Source organism: Schistocerca nitens, chromosome 3 (assembly GCF_023898315.1).
Source record: "Schistocerca nitens isolate TAMUIC-IGC-003100 chromosome 3, iqSchNite1.1, whole genome shotgun sequence".
In the NCBI taxonomy this organism is placed as follows: domain Eukaryota; kingdom Metazoa; phylum Arthropoda; class Insecta; order Orthoptera; family Acrididae; genus Schistocerca; species Schistocerca nitens.
In genome coordinates this window covers 926,959,448-926,978,736 of record NC_064616.1, presented here as the reverse complement: position 1 = coordinate 926,978,736, position 19,289 = coordinate 926,959,448, and the positions used below count along the sequence as shown (strand labels likewise).

Genomic DNA, 19,289 nt, shown 5'->3' with positions numbered 1-19,289 from the left:
AGAAAGGAACACCTAAATCTTTCCGTTCGAGCTCTGATTTCTCTTATTTTATTATGATTATCATTTCTCCCTACGTAGGTGGGTGTCAACAAAATATTTTCGCATCGATAAATAAAAACAAGTCGGAAGGAAAATGAAACAAGAGACTCTTGCGCGCAAATTCAGCATGCAAATAGGATAAAATGTGAGGAGAAGGGCTGAAACAGGTCGCCGCCTCACAGAAGGAGCAGCGAGGATGATAACCAGGGTGGTCATCTTATGGTCAGGTCCTTACTCTGATCAGGCACACAGACGACGAATCTGAAAGATGTCACATCACAGGATCTGCAGTCATTGATCTAACAGCAACGTATGACACTACAAGGAGCTATATGTTACCACAAAGGATTACTACTTAAGTTAATCCAGTGTTTGCTGCAAAATAAGTGATTCTACAGCATTCCGAACAGCAAACGGAAGCAATGGAGAAACTAGAAACACTCACGGGATCTACTGCAACGACCAGTCTGTTGGACACAATCAAGATATTTCATCTATGTAGATGAGAGAAACATTGCTACCGAACGCTTTTGAGGACACGTGTTTGAAAATCTGGAAAACTATTGCTGTGCGAACTTTATAACGCCAGACCATGTCAAAAGGCAGAGCCTTCCGTTCCACTTGGGAAAGAAAAGTTAGAAGCAACAGAAAATACCATCATCTTAGAGAGCCCGCAAAACACAGCTCTAGCGATGTTTAGTGGGTGAAAGCCAATCTGAAGACGTTAACTATACGACGTGTCGCGTGCGGCACGAAAAAAACTGAAAGGGTGAGTAGTGAAATGGAGAATACAAGAAGAACCAGTAGTGAGATGAAACATCACCTAAGAGCCACTCTGTGAACTACAATGCGCACACCACCTCCTCCTTTGCAGAAAACTACACCTTGTGCTATGAATGATCTGCTCTAAATGGATGAAAAAGTTTTTCAGTATGAAGAATTTTTGGGCTCTATGGCCAATTTAATCTCGTTTGTTTATATAACATTGCATATGTTTGCTTTTGAATGTCCCTAATGTGTAACTTTTTACACGAAAAGAGTAATAATAGTAATTACATATGGAAACATCAAACTAGTATGGTTTTTTTATTTTTTATTTATTCGCGTGGCTCACATGCAGTTTAAAATTACAGGTACATAACATCATTAATACTATGTATAACAGGAATATGAAAATACAAAACTATATGCAAAACTAACTAGATCTAGGTATCTAATCCATGTAAGGGCCGTATCATCATCTTTCATGAGGTCGCTCCAACTCTCCTGGTAGAACGCATGGGGAAATCATCTCTAATGTGCTTGATTGTCTGTTTCGGAGCCCCACAGTCATAAACTGGAGATTCTGTAGCACCCCATTTGTAAAGAGAGTCTGCGCATCGTCCATGCCCAGTGCAATCTCTGTTCAGTTTGACCCACAGTTTCCTGTCGAGTTCTGTGCCAGCAATATCACAATTATACTTTCGAAACCACTCGCGCTCTTCGGGATTTTCAACAAGTTGACAGCTCTGGTTCCACAGGTCTCTCACCCCAATATTACTGGCACCTAACTCTTCTGCTTGCCGTAATGGTGGGTTTCTTGAACGGAGTCTATATCGTCGTAAACTTGGTATGTCTTCCTGTATGTGTAATTCCGGGTTCTCCTGTAGCTTGCGGTATTCCCTAAGCGAGGCCTCGCTTCTGCGGATTGCGGGTGGATAGATGTCGCACAGCAGAGGAAGCCAATAAATCGGTGTTGGTCGGATTGTCCCAGTTATTAAACGCATAGTGTGGTTCAACTGGACATCGATCAAGTTGGTGTGGCAGCTGTTTAGCCACACTAGGGTACAATAATCGGATGCTGAGAAGACCAGCACAATGGATGATGTGTGCAAGGTATCTGCTGAAACTCCCCATGTCATTCCACAGAGTTTTTCAACAATATTGTTACGAGTTTTTATCTTGGCAGCAGTATTTTCAAGATGTTTCCTATGTGAAAGGGTACGTGTTATGGCAAAGAGTGTTTCCGTTAAGTTTCAATCTGAGCTCTGCATTTGCTTGTTTTTTGGTCAGATGGAATGTACATACTTCAGTTTTACTTGTACTGGGTTTGTCTTTACTTTTTAAAATAGGCGTTCATAACGGCTAGATCTTCTCTAAGAATTATCTCCCCTCGTCCAAGATCCTTGGTTCTACAAGCAAGAGGAATATCGTCCGCGTAGCAGAATTTTGTTGACCTCCCACTGGGGAGATCGGAGATATATAGGTTGAATAATATGGGGGCTAAGATGGAGCCCTGTGGTAGGCCATTGCTTAATTTCCTCTCCTTGCTCACATTTTCTCCCAAGTAAACACGGAAATATGTATTGTTTATCATGGTGTTGATGAGAGCTACAGTTTTCCGCCATCGGATTGTTTTTAGTAATTTGTATGTCATCTCTTCTCTCCACATTGTGTCATATGCCGCGGTTAGGTCTACGAAAGCGACAGATGTCTACACGTTTTCTTGAAAAGCAGCCTCAATGAAAGTTGTTAGGGCCAGTACCTGGTCTCAGCAACTTCTCTGTGGCCTGAAACCCGCTTGCTCAGCTGGGATATGCTCCAAAATGAAGCTGCTAATTCTATTATAGATGAGCCTCTCCAAGAGTTTATAAGTGCAGCTCAAATGGGAAACTGGTCTGAAACTGACGGTGGTCAACTGGTTTATCTGGTTTCAAAACTGCAACTATTTTTGTTCTCTTTAGCTCGTTGGGCAGTGATCCACTATCTAGGATGTTGGAGAAGAAGCGGACCAGCCATTTTTTTCCACCATTGCCATGTTTATCAGAAATTCCTGGTGTATATTATCCAGACCAGGTGCTTTACCATGTTTTGTTTGTTTCATGGCTTCATCCAGTTCAGTTAATGTAAATGGTGAAGAGTAATTGGATTCGCCTGGGCACTGACCTTTTAGGGAGGTGAGTTCTTATTTTAATTTAGAATTATGTTGTTTGTCACTGGGTGATCAAGATGTTTCAACTATATGGTTGGCGATTTGGTTACCTGAAATACCAGGTTTCTGCCTGGGGTTATTGGAGGCAACGCCAAGCTTACGCCGAAGGCTCCATGCCTTTCTACTTGAATGTCTGAAGTTTACTTTTTCCGCCATCTCACACCATCGTACTCTTCTAACAGTGTCAAGACTTTGCTGGAGGTCGTCTGCAATATCACTCTCATCAGTTTCGCTATACTGTTCATAAAGTTGTTCACAATGTTCATTCCAGCCTGGTATATATTCCTTTCTGTACACACGAGGAATAAACTTCTTAGCAGCAGTAAGAACAGCCCTGACGAATCGAGGGTAGTTTTTAGGTTCTGGTGGAATAAAACAGATATATTTATCTAGGTGGGCAGCAAAACTCCGCCAATCAATCAGCCCTGCGGAAATTCCATCTGGGCCGTGGTACAGATCTCGCTATTGGGACAGAGAGCCCCATATCGAGGATTACGGGCCTGTGCTGGCTGTGTGGGAAATTAGGTATGACCTCTCTGGATACAGGCACTGGGTGCCCTCTGCAGTCCCGGGACACAAAGCAGAGATCTGGGTTGCAATCTCTTCGTCAAGCGGCCGATCTGAAAGTTCCCAAATCCTTGGCATCACAAACCAGGTATAGATTTTCATTTTCAGCCCAGTCGTTGAGTGCAATACCACACTCATTGTCACGTGCATAGTTCTAGTGACCGTGGTGACTATTAAAATCTCCAGCATAAATCGATGGGTGGGCAGTAATTGGCAGAACATCCAGTGGCCATGGCACATTTGATGGCTTGTAAATATTATTTATAATGGTCTGCTCCACTTGTGTAGAGACATAATGTGTGGTGTCACCGCCAGACACCACACTTGCTAGGTGGTAGCCTTTAAATCGGCCGCGTCCGTTAGTATACGTCGGACCCGCGTGTCGCCACTATCAGTGATTGCAGACCGAGCGCCGCCACACGGCAGGTATGGTCTAGAGAGACTCCCTAGCACTCGCCCCAGTTGTACAGCCGACTTTGCTAGCGATGGTTCACTGACCACATACGCTCTCATTTGCAGAGATGACAGTTTAGCATAGCCTTCAGCTACGTCATTTGCTACGACCTAGCGAGGCGCCATATTCAGTTCCTATAAGTAATAACTTCAAGAACGTATTCTGAACAGACAATATTATGAATCATGTACCGTCAAGAGCGACGTTCATCATTAATGGATTAAAGTTAACTATCTAACTAATTACGTCCGCTTTCTGAATTATAATTCCTTTTCATGTTCCAGACCTCACGTCAGTATAGTTCTTCCCTCCTCACGTCAGCCTGCGTGAGCTAAAACGCGTGCATTTCGGCCTCCTCTAGTAACACGGTGTTAGCTCTTCTGCCAACACAACATAATGGCTCTCATTTTCTGTATCTGTTGAAATGAGACGAGCATGCTCGATATTGCTCCTTACGTAGGTGGCAACACTGTGATATGTTGCACCCATAAGATCGTAGCTATGGATCCTACCTCTTCTACGCGGGTCTTACATAGTTGGAGGATGTGTTTCCTGGATTAGAACTATGCCAATGCCATTATATACAAGGTGTTTAGATAGGTTCTCGCTTTTAGCTCGGCTAACACCTTCTGTGTTCAAATGGCATGCTCGGATTGAAGGGCCAGGTATTTTAATCAGTTGGTCCTGAAAAGGTCAAGTTTTTAAAGCTTTTTGATTTTGATTTGTCTGTATGTTTTCAGCCAGAAAATCCAATACCTGGTCTGGCTGCCTATTCGTTGTAGCTCATTTAGCGTTACCCGGGGTGCACGCGTAGTATATCACTACGGACGCGAGCTAGTTGACAAATGGTAACAACGCTCGATGCTACTCTTTGTGGTTACAGTGTAACAGAACGTCAGTGCAAGAAGAGTCACCAGGTGCTTAATGTGACACGAAAGTTCTGTGCGTTTTGTGTGAATCGTATCATGCATTGTGACTGCATTAATTAGTTAGCTACAGAGATAATAATTAGCACTCACATCAAATTACTACCGCTCTTCAAGCGAGGACACGCGATTAATCGAACAGTGTTTCACATATTTATTCCTTTGGCACAAAAATAATTTGTCTATTTTCTGATTTCATTTTGTTCGTTATAGTTCGTCCCGTTTGTTCAAGTTCATCATTGATCCATTATGTCAGTTTTTTATTACAGAGGGCAGCTAACCCTCTGACCGAACACGCTGAGCTACTGTGTCGGCTTCTATTGAATTATGATGGAAGCTGAAGAAATGAATTAAAGTTTGTGCCAGGGCCGGGACTTGAACCTGGATCTTCTTACGTTCTATTGTTTTTCCGTTCAAATGCCAACGGCCCTGCACCAGTGATAACATCGGTCCCCGTCAGATCACCGAAGTTAAGCGCTATCGGGCTTGGCACTTGGATGGGTGACAGGCGGAACGTACCGAGCGCTGTAGGCAAGCGGGATGCACTCAGCCCTTGTGAGGTCAGTTGAGAGAGGTACTTGACTGAGAAGTAGCGGCTCCTGTCACGAAAGCTGACAACGGCCGCGAGAGCGGTGCGCTGACCGCATGCCCTTCCATACGCGCATCCAGTAATGCCTATCAGCTGAGGATGATATATCGGTCAGTCGATACCATAGGGCCTTTCGAGGTCTGTTCGGACGGGGTTTTCCTGTTCAGATCATTATCTACTTGCGCAGCCACTGCACGTTTGAGAGATTTGTATGGAGAATTTCGAAACGTCCTATATTTCAAGATTGATATGTGTTCGATCACAAATTCTTTTTGAGAGCTTTTTTTTTGGTTTTATTGTACTGTTTCACGTGATATTCTTTGGTTATGTTTCATCCCATTCGCAAACATTTTTTAAAGTTGTTAGTATTTTCGTAATTTTTCTTTGATTTATGTAAACCAAAATATTTATTGAATGCGCTAAAAATACATGGACGTCCTGAAGCATGCAGGTAACAAAATTGTTAGTAGATATTTCTGTGTTGTAAATAAATACGCTCACCAGTTGGTCACTGTGTTTGATGTACGTAACAAAGGAACTGAGTAATTTCTTGCAGTACTGACCATAGTAATGAATATTCCAAACTCCGGGCACATTTGGATGGAGTCGCCGTCGGTGAAGACGAACTGCTTGCGCTTCTCCTTCTTGGCGGCCAGCACGACGGCCACCTGCTGCGCCGCCACGGACAGTACTGGCAGCTCGATCCGGTTGAACTCGTCGAAGCAACCCCAAGATCCCGACTGCGCCAGCCCTGGGTGTAACACAAGTGACAGCTAGGAATGTACAATTAACCAACAAAATCACCATCATGGGGATCGAAAGTGCATGCCTGTCAACACTGGTATACATACGGAACTACGAGAGCGTGCTGAAAGGTAACGTCGGCGAATATTTTATGTGAAACTTCTTATAGTTTTTCAATTAAAACTAACTTTATGAAAGTTCTACATTCTTATTCTTCATCCATACACATCTGAGTCTCAACATAGTCACCGTGTAGTCGAATACATTTCTCCCAACGAAAGACCAGTTTATTGAAACTGTCACTATATAATGTTTAACTTTGCTGCGGAGCCACAACCTCACTTCTGCCTGCAAGGCTACATCACTATCAAAGTGAAGCCCTCGAAGGTGACCTTCAGGTTTTGGAAACAAATGAAAATTGGGTGGGGCCAAGTCGGGAATGTGTGGAGGATGATCGATGATAGTGAACCTAAGGAGTCGGACTGTTGTAGATGTCGCAACTCTGGTGAGTGGTCTGGGACCGCCGTGCTGAAGGAGATGCTGCTTCACGTGTGGACGGTTTCTTCGGTTAGAAACTCAGTTACAGCACGCTGTTTCTCACCCTGTGACATAGTTACATTACACACCGCCATGTTACATGCTACAATTGGAAGTCTTCTAGTGCAGAGAGTTACAACTTGCGTCAGAGAACTGGGAAAGTCGACCGAGTAATATGCATGACATGTAATATCTCACCAGATACTGTGGCATTACTTTTCAGCATGCCCTCCTATGTCCTCTGTTCAGTCTTGAATATATCTAAGCCATTTTTGTCGTTGTTCATGTTTACATGCTTTTAGTCACCCGAAGTGAAAAAAAAGAAAGTCGTGAGGTATTGTTGGATATGAAACCGAAAGGGGCAATGTGCAAATAGTTGGAAAGAGTTTCTTTATTTGCACCATTTCCAAAAAATGGTTCAAATGGCTCTGAACACTATGGGACTTAACTTCTGAGGTCATCAGTTCCCTAGAACTTAGAACTACTTAAACCTAACTAACCTAAGGACAAACTTGTTGAGGCTTTCGTGGCCACTTGTTGACAAACTGCCTATTGGCTTCTGTCTCGGGTTCGTCGGCCGACGTTCATCTAATGATTTTTCTGACGTTTCGCCAGCACGAGTGGCTGGCATTGTCAAAGCTTCACCCTCCATTGCCGGTGGTGAACTGGAGCCGAGCTCGCGGGCGCAGACTGTATGTACCTGGCGCGCCAACGTCCGAGGGCTTCTCCGCGGTCATTTCCGGTGCGGTTCTCCTCTTGCTACCTGCGACGGTCGTTCGCTGCAGAACGGCAAGCCAGGATCCGTTTACCTTAAGGCTTTCCTCTTTCTTGTTCAAACTGTTCGCGTGTTTTTGTATTTCTGCAGCTTCTCTGAACAAGCGCGTGTGATAGTGCTTCTCTACAGCCAGAACTTCCGTGTCGGCGAATTTTATTACGTGGTCGGTCGCATTCAGTGCGTGCTCTGCCACGGCCGATTTCTCCACCTGCCCCAACCTGCAATGTCGCTTATGCTCTTTGACCCTGGTGTTAATGGATCGTCCAGTCATTCCGACGTAAACTTTTCCGCATGTGCATGGTATGCGGTATATTCCCGACATTGCATGTGGGTCTCTTTTCTCCTTCGCCGATCTAAGACACTCTTTGATCTTCCTTGTCAGTTTGAAAATCGTCTTTACGCCATGTATATTGCGCAAACAGTTTATCTCTTAATATCGATTTGCGCTCAGACTGCATCTATAGAGTATTCCCATGTCTGAGGTTGGTGATAGAGGGAAAGGCGAGGGTGGGACATGTTTCCAGGCGGACATGAACTCTGCTCTTCAAAAAAAAGTCGAAGAGGAGGCTACTGATACCCTAACCAATTTCCGCAACTTTCCTTTCCCAGTAGAAGAGTACATACATATATTTGGGTAGACGAGTCCACTCTGATTTGGAGAATGTCATATGCATGTGGATTTGTCTTTCTCATTTTAACCCTGCATATGAATCGCCTCACATTAATATTTACATTTTTATGAGTAAATTGAGAAGAGAGCAAGCAGACGCCGCCATCCGGCTAAACAGAATGGCTCTGGTTGCGTAACAAAATCTGACAAAGAAACAAAAGAAATGCAGGTATTATTCCATAACAAAACTGAGAAATTGCTCTCAATTACTCGTGTTTCGCGCAAAACTTAAATGTTATCGTCAGTTTAAAAATATCCCCTGAACAGAAGTACTTGCATTGAAGCTCGCTAATATATGCTTTCTTTTATTTATAATTACTTTTCAGTGATAGCATTAAGATAACAATATATTACTCTTAAAATTTTGTAATAAAAATGGAATAATTGTCTTCAACTTAACGTTGCTGTACAGCTGTAAAACGATTTATTGACGTACTGATGCGAGTGGCGGAGGGAGTATCCCCTTTCTGCTTCTAGTTGCGGGATTCGGGTAGTGGTAGTAATGGCAGCTTTGAGCAAATAGCAGAATTCTGGTGCTGAGCGGGAAAAAGTTTGAGTTCGTGTAAGTGGACAAGTAAAACCCCGATTTAAAAATCATTTTGTTTACAACGGGAAACAAACCGGCGCTTTCCGTCGAAACTGGGCGTCGCCTGAGAGACGTTGTGAGCGCTACTAGTTGAGGCTGACTCCAGCTACACACTGCAAAAACGAAGTTGCAAATATCTCCTGAAACACCATAGAAAACGAGCCTGACGGTCCACAGATAAAACACCCGTAGTATCACACTTAAAGAGAGTTTTTAAAGTAAATTGATACTCACTGAAGGTTTTCACGACCAGATGTCATAGTTGCTGATGAGTCTTCCGGGCTGTACGGCCATGACCGAAGAAACTTTTCGGTTCCTCACGCTCCGTCCAGACATCTGGACATCTTCGGAGACGCTCCTGGCAACATTGAGTCTTGGCGACTGCGTCAGTTGGCAACACTCAGCGTCTCCAGGACCACCTCCAAAATTGTCTAGAGTAGCTCTGGATGAAATGTCGGGAACCGAAAAGTTTCTTCGACCACAGACATACACCCTGAAGACCCATCAGCAACGAAATGGAGACTCTCCACAACAGAGTCGCAAGACACATTAGGTATAATCGAAGGCAGACTTACGGCATGAGGGTAATGGATTAGCGAACTGTAAACCCACGGTTTACGTGCCATGAAGAGGAAGTCTTTCTTTTGAGATAGACAAAATCTCACAAAGCAGAAAGTCAGGTAATTTTTCACCGTCAATTGAAGGTTCCATACACATAAATCTACTTATATGTAGCTGCTCTGCAATCTGCTTTTAAATGCTTGGTGGGGAGTTCATAGAACCACATTCAGACTATTTTTCGAGCATTTCATTCTCAAAATGGACGTGAGAAAAATGAACACCGAAGCCTTTCCGTGCGAGCTCTGTCTCCTGTTATTTATTACAATGGCCTTTTCTCCCCATGTAGGTGAGACTCAACAAAATCTTTTTACGTCCAAAGGAGGAAGATGGTGATAGAAATTTCGTGAAAAGAAATCACTTTTGTTTTTATGATTGCCGCCCCAAGTTGCGTACCGTATCTCTGATACACTTTACTATGTTTTGCAATAATACAAAATGAGCTGCATTTCTCTGAACTCTTTTGATGTTCCAATGCAGCAACAACAACCAGGAAGACCACGGAGAAACACACTGTAAACAGTCTAGTAAATTGGTTTCGGTGTTGTGTCAAGAAAACGCAGCTATGGTTCGCCTTCCCCAAAACATTTTCTTGTTTTGGTTCCAGTTTAATTTGCAATCCCTCGGCATTTACTCTTGAAAATGTGACCTGCCTATGCAGCTGAACGAAAGGCGGTTTGATCTGTGCCATATGCGTTTCCCTATTTATGATGCACCTTCAGAGCCCTGTAATAGATGTGCGCTTTATGTATATAATAATTGTATTCCATAATGATTCCAGGTATGTTAGTGTATTACAGATTTTGTCATTTACTTTTTGTTAGGTAAAAATAAATTTTTGGAGCACAATTTTTGTATGGTTTGTTTGGTTCTCCTCACGATATTGTGATCTTATTATTCCATATGTGTCGTCCTGAGATGCATTTACGTGGCCTGCATACGCCGATTGTTCTAATTTTGGCGTATTCAAATACATAATAGAAAATTTCTATTTCACTGTGCGTTGTTTGTGTTTACTGTATATCGTGTTGCTAAATGTCACTGTGTGTTTTTCTTCCGTCTTTTGTTTGCGTTGTGGTGTCGTTCTGTAGTTTGATATTCAATTACTTATTCTCACTCTCTCTCTCTCTCTCTCTCTCTCTCTATCTATCTATCTATCTATCTCCCTCTCAGTGTGTGTGTGTGTGTGTGTGTGTGTGTGTGTGTGTGTGTGTGTGTGTGTTTGGTGGGGCCTGCTCTGACAAAGGGGGAGAATTTTGAGTGATGGGAATCGTGAATAATATGAAGGGCTAACCTAAGAACTAGTGAGGAAGGAAATAAATCCCATAATCACTATTTCAAAAAAACCTCAACAGGAAACATTAATCAGAAAACAACGACAGAAAAAAATTAAAAGAAAACAGGATTCCCGTAACATAGTCACCAGAGCTCATGACTGGAACACGACAGACCAGTAATGTCAAAAAGGTCATCTTTTCTAACATCACAAAACTGAAATCTGATCCAACAGCATGTTTCCAGGCATACATAAAGAACAATGAAAAGGACATCAAGCACATGTTCACTGACCAATAGAAACAAAACATCACACAAAAGAACCCAAATTCACCAACCAACCCAAAATATACAAACCAAACAGTCCCACGAGACCAGTCGTAAATTATATGAATGAACCATCATACTACGTTGCCAAGCACATAAATTAAATCATAAAACAATATTAAATGAAGAACAACAGAGCAGTGGAAAACAAAAATGAAGTTATAAAACAAAAGCAAATATTACACATTCCTCAAACATGTTTGATTGTTTCTTTTGATACGAAGAACATGTACATCCAACAGCAGACACAATAAAACTAATTAAGGGGAGCCTACCGACATGCAACAAACTACCCATAGATAATATTAGTGAAATAATGGAAACCTTAAGAAGTTAAATCTCATAACTAATTCCAATTTGAAAAGGAATGTTAATTACAAAAGGATGGACTTTCAGTGGAATCCACAATATCAAAAACATTGGCAAAGGCACTCTTTGACAAATTATCATAAAGAAAGGATACAAAATTAGTAGGAAGGTAAAGTACTTTCTTGGCCAAATATGCATACCAGCCATTCTCCAGACTGTGTCAAGTAGAGGCCATGTCCCCTTCCTAAGCCATACCATTTCTATAATACCACAACATGCCTCCCCTCTCTTTAACCATTCTCCTTATATTGGAAATAGACTATTCAGATAGGCTTTGAAACCCACACATCATATTTAGACATTCCAATCGCAGTCCAGGTATTAAGATTGAACACCCAATCACATCCCAGTATTGTACTGCCCATTAAAACGAAACAGCCACCCACAGCTCATTATTTTACCAGACATTAAAATGAAACATCCTATCATTAAGTAGCTGCCATATAGGCCATCTTCAAAAGTATCCAAACAATCTGAATTTTGTGCTGTGTTGTAAAGTATCTGAATGATCTGCATTTTGACAAAAATATAAAGATATTGACAGCACTATTAAGCTATAATAGCAGCTCTGAAAAACTACACAGTTGTTACCAACATCTTTTCATGTAAGCTGGAGAGTTAAACACAAACACGCTCATGTGTACTCCAGCACACATACTCCCATTCATACTCCCAGTCATACTTTCACTAGTACTGGCACTAGCACTCACACTCGCACTTGCAAATGTACATCAGTGCACACACGCACATGCACATGGGCACTCTGACTTGCTCAGGCGTACTCCTGCTGGCCCTAATACTCACACTCGCACTCCCACTCTCACCCCCACTAGCACACACACACCACATTCACATTCACACTCACACAAAAATGCACACACACACACACACTTGCTCATGCATACCTGCACGTGCTCTCACATGTGCACTCACATGAACATATGCACCGACCCACCTGCTCACCCACTCAATCGCCCACCCACCTGCACATGCGCGCACAAACGCGTGTGCACACACACATGCACACACACACACACACACGCACACACACACACACACACACACACACACACACACACACACACACAGTCAGGCACATGCACTTGCCCCTGCCCCCCCCCCCATATATATATATATATATATATATATATATATATATATGGGGGCCAGGGGCAAGTGCATGTGTCTGACTGAGTGTGTCTGTGTCTGTGTGTGTGTATGCTAGTGGGAGTGAGAATGGGTGTGCAAGAGTGAGTGTATATAATCTTCCAATCACTGACTACTATTTTAGCAGGCCAAATAAATTTTCAGTTCCTTAAACCATGCCACCATCACCTTCTTCCACTTAACTTCTTCAATATATGCTAAAGAAAGCAAAGTATGTCAAGGATGCCTGTGGGGTGTGTTATCATTCTCATCTGGGTGATGCTAATTGTATAAGACAATGCGTATACTTTGCTTGACTGCACACAGCCAAGTCCTTACTATGAAAGCTATCACATAACATAAGTAATAGGGCAAGGATGGGAACACCCCACTCTGCATTGTTGCCATGTTTATTCAAGATGGTAGATCCAATATGGTGACCATAGATGTGTTAGCATCGCAGTTATGTCATAGTGAGAAGTTCAGATTTTGGTGAGAAAGTATGTCAATTGGGCTACCCCCACTAGCCTAATCCTCCTCCCCTCCCACTCTTCCGATACCTCCCCTCCCCTCCCCTCCCCCATCTGGAAATTGGTGGAAAAGGACTCAGTCTGTGCTGGGCAGGATGGTCATAGGTATGCACTGTTTATTTAAGCAATTTTAATTGTCATAGGCAGTAGGTCAATCTAGTGTGTTTACCGTGAGGTCTGGAGTCCTACTGACCTATATCACAGGGCCACCACCAGAGGACGCTTTCGGCCCTCCCCCTTTCCCCCCTCCAGTGACGTAATCCAAGATGGTGGTCTGGGGAAAATGGCAGGGAAAAAGAGTCAATCTGTGTCTAGCCGCTGGACTGGGAGGACGTACGCAATTGTTTACTGTGTTCAACGGATAAGATGTCTGTGTTGGAAGAGAAGGAGTATATTAGCTGTAGCCGTGCTTGTGAGAACTGTGTCGATAGCGGCAATAGCCGCAGGACCGCACGCTAAGCGCTTCCTGTTGCGTTGGAAATACCTACGGCCCTCCTCTTCCTCCTTCCCATTCCCAGCCCACAGATATCCTTTGTCGTTGAACAAGAACCGCATCAGCAGTTATTACATTTGGTGGTGCGGAATAATATCACGCACATAACTTGAAGATGTCACAGGAACTAAACGTACCACTGCACAAAGAGAGAGAGAGACAGCCTCGCAGATAACGCAACAATATTTAAACAATTACACGTTTCATTCTGAGGAATACCACCACCGGCACACTTGAACACAGATTCTAGAAAGTTCGCGACACACTTGTGAAACCATCCCTGAGACACTTCGCCCGCTTTTGTGGGAAATACCCTTGTCCATGAGCACGAGCTGCTTCAGGAGTTACTAAATCCAGTTGAATATGTCTCTAATGTACTTCCAAAAAGATCGCTACACAGTAGTTCGCTTCAATTTTGCGCGTCACTTGAATACGGACTCTCAAAAAATTATTTCGCAAACTTGTAAAACTTTTCAGTCTTCCTTCACTACTCCGGAATATTTGTGTGCATAAACAAATTAGGTAAAGAGTTTTACGCCTCAATACATTTGCAGATGTTACTGGCAGCCACAAGCGGATACCACAAAAGGCTATACACAGAGGTCTAGAGTTTGTGAGACACCCCAGGAATTTCAATAGGAAAGACGAGGGCGTGAAACTGAATGAAATTTGGATTCCGGTGCTGAAGAAGATGTGTACCAGCCTTCCACCATGAGATGATAGTAACAACGGACGACGGCAGTCGACAACGACCAATTACGATCGCGTATTCAAAACATGTGACGTGACGCCACTGTGCGGGAGCTCGCAGAAGCGGAATTCTGCTGTAGTCAGTAGCGAACCAGGGTGTGAATCGGACATACAACAAAGCTACGATCCTCCTTGAAAATGTCGTCCGCAGATGGGGACGAAAAGTCGGGTTTTAAGGTGAAATCCCTTCGAGCGCGGCATAATAGCTCCGCACATTTTATTAACCGTGTTATTCAATCGTTAACCTGCAGGCGTACCGGAAGTTAGGAATGTCAAATTTAACGGACTTTCAAAATCCGCTTTTCACTAACAGCAATCAGGAGACTCCTGCCTAAGAGTAATTTTCATCGTATGCTGCGCATTAACACTTTACAATATAGACTTCATCATTTACAAAGGCGCGGATCAAATTCAAAGTGACATTCCGAATGAAATGTTAAATCAACAGTTGTAAAAATACGATGATATTTTTTTCGGAAGCTAGAAGCAGTATCTAAGGTTACAAAGCACACGTTACGCTGAAGCCGAATGCAGTGCCGAAGAAAGACAAAGTAAAGCATGAACTCGGCCACTTCCGCCAGAATGAGATGATAGAAGCCATAACTAGCAGCCAACGCCGATCGTAGCTGACAGCAACCGAACGGCTCACTTGCATCTGTGCAGATTTCAAATCGATAGTTAATTCTCAATCTATTATTGAGTCATATCTTATTCACAAACTTTGTCAAGTTGGATCTTAAAGGAGCATATTTGGGAATTCCTTAGGACGAATACTCACAGAGATTTACGGGAACAAATATTCCATTTGGTCTCAACCGTTACAAAATATTACCCTTCAGAATAGCTAGCGCACCGAGTTCGTTTCAGCGGTATTTAGATCTATTAAATCGGAAAGCTCTGAATGCTGTGAGCTACCTTGACGACAGGGTCGTCGAGCAGATGCGCAAAACTATAGGCCTATATCTCTGACATCGATCTGTTGTAGAATTTTAGAACATGTTTTTTGCTCGCGTATCATGTCATTTCTGGAAACCCAGAATCTACTCTGTAGGAATCAACCTGGATTCCGGAAACAGCGATCGTGTGAGACCCAACTCGCTTTATTTGTTCATGAGACCCAGAAAATATTAGATACAGGCTCCCAGGTAGATGCCATTTTCCTTGACTTCCGGAAGGCGTTCGATACAGTTCCGCATTGTCGCCTGATAAAGTAAGAGCCTACGGAATATTAGACCAACTCTGTGGCTTGATAGAACAGTTTTAGCAAACAGGACACAGCATGTTGTTCTCAATGGAGAGACGTCTACAGAGATTATAGTAACCTCTGGCTTGCCACAGGGGAGTGTTGTGGGACCATTGCTTTTCACAATATATATAAATGACCTAGTAGATAGTGTCGGAAGTTGCATGTGGCTGTAGTATACAGAGAAGTTGCAGCATTAGAAAATTGCAGCGAAATGCAGGAAGATCTGCAGCGGATAGGCAATTGGTGCAGGGAGTGGCAACTGACCCGTAACATAGACAAACGTAACGTATTGCGAATACATACAAAGAAGGATACTTTATTGTATGATTATATGATAGCGGAACAAATACTGGTAGCAGTTACTTCTGTAAAACATCTGGGAGTGTGCGTACGGAACGATTTGAAGTGGAATGATCATATAAAATTAATTGTTGGTAAGGCGGGTGCCAGGTTGAAATTCATGGTAGAGTCCTTAGAAAATGTGGTCCATCAACAAAGGAGGTGGCTTACAAAACACTCGTTCGACCTATACTTGAGTATTGCTCATCAGTGTGGGATCCGTACCAGATCGGGTTGACGGAGGAGATAGAGAAGATCCAAAGAAGAGCGGCGCGTTCCGTCACAGGGTTATTTGGTAAGCGTGATAGCGCTACGGAGGTGTTTAGCAAACTCAAGTGGCAGACTGCAAGAGAGGCGTTCTGCATCGCGGTGTAGCTTGCTGTCTCGAGAGGGTGCGTTTCTGGATGAGGTATCGAATATATTGCTTCCCCGTACTTATACATCCCGAGGAGATCACGAATGTAAAATTAGAGAGATTCGAGCGCGCACGGAGGCTTTCCGGCAGTCGTTCTTCCCGCGAACCATACGCGACTGGAACAGGAAAGGGAGGTAATGACAGTGGCACGTAAAGTGCCCTCCGACACACACCGTTGGGTGGCTTGCGGAGTATAAATGTAGATGTAGATGTAGACATAATTGTCTCAGACACAACTCCACAGGAATTCTTATTGAATTAGGAATCTGTTTTCAAAATTCCACAGGTTGGAAAATTTGAAATGCAACAATCAACAGAGCATAGTCTTTCAACTCGAAATAGGGTACTTGGGTCATATACTGTCGCCGTAACATACTGACGCTATTAAAATCAACCATCAGTTATGTTCTATATTTGGACAAATAAATTACTATCGGAAGTTTCTCCCTCATGCAACGTCCATCAGTGACGCACTGCACAAGTTGTTACGAAAAGGCAAAAAGACACTAAATGAAAGTGGAACAGTGAATGTCACCTTTCATTTAACAAACTGAAGCACTGTTTGCTTGACGGCAAGTGTCTTATGACATATCATGCGCTCAAATTGCTCACAATTTCTGCGGATGCTTCAGACTGTGGCATACGTGCCGTTGTATCCCATCGGCATCATTGTTTTGAATGACTAGTTGTGCTCGCTTCCAAGACAGACAGTGACAGAAAAAAAGTCAGTGTCAGATCTAGAAGGAGGCTTTCACAATTCCATTTGCTCTAAATAAATTACTTGATTACATTTATGGATGTAAATTCATCCTCCTCGCTGACCACAAAGCTTTAGGGGCTATCTTTGGACTGGGAAAATACTGTTCCTGCACAGGCAGCTCAACGTTCGTAGCGCTGGGCGCTACTTCTGTCGAAGTACGACTCTGAAATTACATTCAGGTCCACAACGCAACACGCAAATGCAGGTCTGCTTTCATGTCTGCCAATACGGGAAGACAAAAACTTCGTCTCACCAGTTGATGTATGTTTTTCGGAGGATATCAGTAGTCGTGCCGCTATGGAAAATTTCCCTGTAAACTAGAATTTAACTGCCAAGCCCGTACTTAATATTCCCATTTTGTCAAAGATCAAACACTATATTCAAATGGAGTGGCCTAGTGATAGTAAGTTACTTACTCAACCAGAGATCAAATCTTATTGGAATTGACACATGCACTTAAACGTACAGTGTACAATTGTGTCATTCTGCTAAAATTCAGAATAACGCAAGACGCAAGTGGCTATTACTGCGATGCTCAATTCTATGGCACTGCAAGACTTTCCTGGGTGCAGGTCCAGGGTACAAACTACAAACTACTGCGCCACAGTGGTCGGTTGCGTCAGGTGGAGGCTACGTTCCCATCCCACGCCATGACACTTTCTATTCCCTCCAATCTTTTAAGCGACGGCACTTATCTCAGAATTAGAGAAGTCAGAGACCTAAGCAAGCACGCCACTTTTACATCTCCAAATCACAGCCAAGTATTTTAGCAGCCATTAAAACGCAACAGCTGATCACAGCCCAGCATTTTACCAGCTACTAAATCGAAACAGTCCATTTGTATGTAGCTGACATCTTGTCCACTTTCAGAGGTATCTGCACCACCTGCGTTATACAGGGTGTTACAAAAAGGTACGGCCAAACTTTCAGGAAACATTCCTTACACACAATGAAAAAAAATATGTTATGTGGACATGTGTCCGGAAACGCTTACTTTCCATGTTAGAGCTCATTTTATTACTTCTCTTCAAATCACATTAATCATGGAATGGAAACACACAGCAACAGAACGTACCAGCCTGACTTCAAACACTTTGTTACGGGAAATGTTCTACACGTTCTCCGTTAGCGAGGATACATGCATCCACCCTCCGTCACATGGAATCCCTGATGCGCTGATGCAGCCCTGGAGAATGGCGTATTGTATCACAGCCGTCCACAACACGAGCACGAAGAGTCTCTACATTTGGTATCGCGGTTGCGTAGACAAGAGCTTTCAAATGCCGCCATAAATGAAAGTCAAGAGGGTTGAGTTCAGGAGAGCGTGGAGGCCATGGAATTGGTCCGCCTCTACCAATCCATCGGTCACCGAATCTGTTGTTGAGAAGCGTACGAACACTTCGACTGAAATGTGCAGGAGCTCCATCGTGCATGAACCACATGTTGTGTCGTACTTGTAAAGGCACATGTTCTAGCAGGACAGGTAGAGTATCCCGTATGAAATCATGATAACGTGCTCCATTGAGCGTAGGTGGAAGAACATGGGGCCCAATCAAGACATCACCAACAATGCCTGCCCAAACGTTCACAGAAAATCTGTGTTGATGACGTGATTACACAATTGCGTGCGGATTCTCGTCAGCCCACACATGTTGATTGTGAAAATTTACAAAAAAATGGTTCAAATGGCTCTGAGCACTATGGGACTCAACTGCTGAGGTCATTAGTCCCCTAGAACTTAGAACTAGTTAAACCTAACTAACCTAAGGACATCACAAACATCCATGCCCGAGGCAGGATTCGAACCTGCGACCGTAGCGGTCTTGCGGTTCCAGACTGCAGCGCCTTTAACCGCACGGCCACTTCGGCCGGCTTTGAAAATTTACAATTTGATCACGTTGGAATGAAGCCTCATCCGTAAAGAGAACATTTGCATTGAAATGAGGATTGGCACATTGTTTTATGAACCATTCGCAGAAGTGTACCCGTGGAGGCCAATCAGCTGCTGATAGCGCCTGCACACGCTGTACATGGTACGGAAACAACTGGTTCTCCCGTAGCACTCTCGATACAGTGACGTGGTCAACGTTACCTTGTACAGCAGCAACTTCTCTGATGCTGACATTAAGGTTATCGTCAACTGCACGAAGAATTGCTTCGTCC

At 43.3% G+C, this 19,289-nt stretch overlaps 1 protein-coding gene across 1 annotated transcript in view; it reads right to left on the bottom strand.

Moving 5' to 3' along the window:
* Nucleotides 1-19,289, bottom strand: part of LOC126249493 (dynein axonemal heavy chain 5) — an 856,962-nt gene that overhangs the window by 371,424 nt on the left and 466,249 nt on the right. The window contains 1 exon segment of the mRNA XM_049951144.1: nucleotides 6,110-6,297. Within this exon segment, the coding sequence (XP_049807101.1) occupies nucleotides 6,110-6,297 (188 nt within the window).